General features: G+C 43.3%; 1 protein-coding gene across 1 annotated transcript in view; it reads right to left on the bottom strand.

The window, feature by feature from the left end:
• The window catches only part of LOC147619186 (uncharacterized), a 3,105-nt gene extending 1,251 nt beyond the window's left edge, over positions 1 to 1,854 (bottom strand). The window contains exons 1-2 of the mRNA XM_086772805.1: positions 1,112 to 1,854; positions 1 to 474 (exon numbers count right to left, since the gene is read on the bottom strand). The exon at positions 1 to 474 is cut by the window's left edge and continues 557 nt beyond it. Coding sequence (XP_086628931.1) covers positions 1 to 474; positions 1,112 to 1,786 — 1,149 coding nt within the window. The 5' untranslated portion in view covers positions 1,787 to 1,854. The remainder of the gene's footprint in view (positions 475 to 1,111) is intronic.
• Positions 1,855 to 3,847: the final 1,993 nt, after the last annotated feature.

Raw genomic sequence — 3,847 nt, 5'->3', positions numbered from 1 at the left:
TCTCTGGCGTTGCTTTACAAAGCCCTCAAATGTCCAAGGGGTGAGCCCAACTTGGAGCTTCTCATTGATGTACACTGATTTGTAGCCTCTATTAAAGAGAGTGTAAGCAGTCATGGTGTCTTCTGTGATAGACTGTGGTTGGAACCCACCAATCTCATCCAGGTGCTTTCTTCTGAAGATTGCCCCTGTGCCGACGCAGCTTGCACATCCGAGAGTGTTCCTGTGCACCATCACCCTATCATAGCCAAACCCACAGGCATCATTGAGGGGGTCCCCTATGGGTAGATTGTAGAAAGATTGGGGGACTTGGACAAAGGCTACATCGGGGGAGCTGGTTATGTGTGGTAGGAGCCTGTTTAAGAAGGACGGGTGGAGGATCATATCTGCATCCATCATCACCACAAACTCAGCGTCTGAATGCTTCAGCCCATAGTTCATGTTGCCACACTTGAAGTTGTTGGGGACCCCTGGTATCTGCAAAATAGTTCAATACTAGTCTTGTATTAGAGTACAATTCACATCTCGATTCGCTGCGGTGTAGCCAACTGTCTTAGGTAGTAGAACCCCATTCAAGGAGAAACAGTGATATACTAACAAACAAGATGTATCCACCATTGTGCACATGTTTAATAGGATACAAAACTGGGCCTCCTCCACAGTAATAATCCACAGGCGCATTGACAACTTTTAGGAATTGAGTTCATTATGCTTGCTCTTGGTTAAGGTACAATGATAATTATAAAACGCTAGCAGAAATAATGATCCCAACGTCTTGAACTGCATTACGATCACTCCATAATCTTTTCCGAATAGAGAGATTAGTTATATGTAGGTACTATGGCTAATGGAGCCTTAGACCTGCACCATGGCAGGTTAAGGTGTTACCACTCGGATCTACGTGCAGGCCGAGGCATTACCACTCGGAGGTGATCAGATCCTGCTCTGGTTGTCACTATTGATCCAATCTGGCTTCTAGGGCTATGAAGTCTAAATTATCTCTAGTGTCAAGGAACCCAAAAAGACATATACATCGATGAATTTCAAGGGGATGTCAACCAAGCCAGATATGAATTAGAATTTGCACAAACACATCATACACGAGATGTCTGACCTTCTTCCTTCTGAGATAGAGGAGTTGATGACTCCCGGTCTCCACTTGCAGGGCCTCGCAGAAAGACTTGAGATTATCATCACAACCATCATCCAGCACAAGGACCTTGAACCGGTCCTTGGGATAATGCAAGGCAAGGGCAGCTAGAATGCTCTCTTGGGGAACCTCAGTGGGCTCTTTGCAGCAAGGGATGAAAACATGCACGCTAGGATAGCACTTAGAGGTGGATGATGATTCATCATGATAATCAAGATTATCAGGCATACTTAGTGCATTTTGAATGCTAGATGGGGGGGTGTTGATGGTAGGAGGAAGCATATAATCAACTGCAGCAATCAGGCCACTGAAGAGGTAAAGGCAATCACAAGCCAGGATAAGGAGGAGCCAAGGGGAAGCCAAAGCAGCAGGGAGCTCTTTGAAGTAGAGTTTGAACTTGAAGGCCAGGTAGTTGATGTTGGCAGCAAGGTAGGCAAAGAGAAGCAAAGTGGTGAGCAAATGGAGGGCGAGCTTACGATTGAAATTTACATGAAGTAGCTGCTTGCAGGGCCTATAACTAACATCATTAAATAGCTGCTGGCGCTGCTGCGCGTGATATTGAGGGGTATGGCAGCGGTCTGTGGTGTGATTATTAACATTATTATGCAGCAAGGGCGCCTCGCACTCTAGCTCACCCATCTAGCAGAAATCCCACATACAACAACACTCTCAGCAAACTGATCAGCAAATAATAAGCGGCAGCATAGGCTAAGCTTTATTATTAGTAACGATCCTGCAATACTGTGGAGCAGCGTTGATTATATAGACTAATTGCAAATAGTTATTGTAATATAATAATGAACGACACTGCACTAATCACAATGCAAATATATAGCGACTTGAAGGCTAAGCCTTGCTTTACCCAGCTTGCTTTGACCACCCTCCGCATGACGACGACCCCCGCCACACTTGCCGTTTTTATTGATTTCCTTTTTTTTTTTTGCATTTTTCAACCATGAATATACCCTAGAGGCTTTGAATTTAAAACCGCCCTAGTTAACCCATTCAAGACCAAAATTTGACTGGGTCTGACTAGGTCCTTAAAATTTCAAGTGACATACATTTTTTCAAACTACTTTTCATATGACATGAATCTCTAGAATCATGCTATTCAGATGGCAAGCATTTTATCAAAATGAAAAGCTTTTTTAAAACTAAAAATTTATATGTAATAAAACAATCAATCTACAAATAGTCATACAATAAAAAACCACCTCCACTTATTATAACATTTGTCATGTTGTGGCATCTACCCAAGACAAGGAGAAACAAGAGGATGTTTAGGTCATTTGGAGGGTTGTGGACAGCCAAAGAGGTTCCTAAGAGAAACAAAAAGTGTGTAGGCTATTTAGAATACTGTGGACTATGGACGGCCCTATGGACAGCCAAAGTACACACCCAAGTTCCCATCACACTACCCAAAGGGGGCTATCCATGTATGAAACCATTTATGGTGTTTTGAGGGAATGGCTAACAGTCAACAAGCCAGACAACCCTCTCATCTCCTATTTAAAGGGAGAATGGAGTCTGATTTTTGCCATCTCAAATATGTACATTGTACATGCAACACATCCCCTTCTAGCAACCCTCAAGTGTTAAGTACTATAGCTATTAGAAAACCAAGTCTACAAGCTGCATGAGCATGATGGAGATGCAAGATGAGATGGACAGCTTTATCATCCAAGAAATAGGGGTATGTAGCTTGAATCAAAGTAATAACAAGGTCACAACTCTTTAAGTGGGTTGACCTCTTTGTGCAACTACTTGTAACCCAGGCTCTAAGTGTAAGCAAACTCAAACTCAAACTTACTACACACCTCTGAGAGTGAAGGACAATTGGATCAAAGAACTCCCACACGAGCTGGAAGTACTGAAGCACAAAGAACCATCAGCCCCTGACTTCACACAACCTATAGGAGCCATTAAAGATTAAGAGAGTTTAGTTCATGAAGCACAGCTGTAACCCTATCAAGATTGGTCATGAAACATAATAGCCCTGCCCAATCTCTTCATCTTACTATGCAGGTAGTAGCCTTGATGTTCATTTTCCAAGGCAAATCCCTTGTTGCCAAGCCCCTCTCTTAATAGGTTTAAAGAACTATGCAAAAAGATTCCAAAGGACTACATGCCCTACATGAACATGCTCATTTTCAAAGGACAACTTACCTTAGAGTAGCTCATGGATATTTACAATAAAAAAAAGTACCCCATGGTCGCAAACTTTACAGTATGGTGCATGCTTATCTCCAACCTGAGAGCACACAGCAAGATAAGTTTGTCATTGAACTCAATGCAGATTTGTACAAACAGCAAGTGGCCATCTGCACCCGACATGATGCAATAGGATGAAGAACGGGCCAAGGCAAAAGGCTTGTTTAATTGTTTACCTTGTTGCCTTGCTATGGGCGTGGAGCGAGGAGAGTCGAGACGAGCTAGAAGTTCTTCTATGGGTGTGGCCCGTGGGTTGTGTGGCACTGCAGAGACAAGTCTTCCCCCACAAGTTTGGAGTCCACAACAAAGACCCCCTCCAAGGTTCTCAGATACCCCTTGCTCTCCTCCATAGGTGCTCCACATTCACAAGTTTCAACAGAGCCTCGAAAACTTGTCCACAAATAACTCTACAAGCTTTAGTTCAAGTATCTCAATGCAAAATTGTAGGCACGAATACAGGCTAAGCGCGTTCCCTTGCTTACCTTTTCT

Source organism: Cibotium barometz, chromosome 33 (assembly GCF_041138505.1).
Source record: "Cibotium barometz isolate CiBa-2024 chromosome 33, ASM4113850v1, whole genome shotgun sequence".
In the NCBI taxonomy this organism is placed as follows: Eukaryota; Viridiplantae; Streptophyta; class Polypodiopsida; order Cyatheales; family Cibotiaceae; genus Cibotium; species Cibotium barometz.
This window is presented reverse-complemented; position numbering and strand designations above follow the sequence as displayed.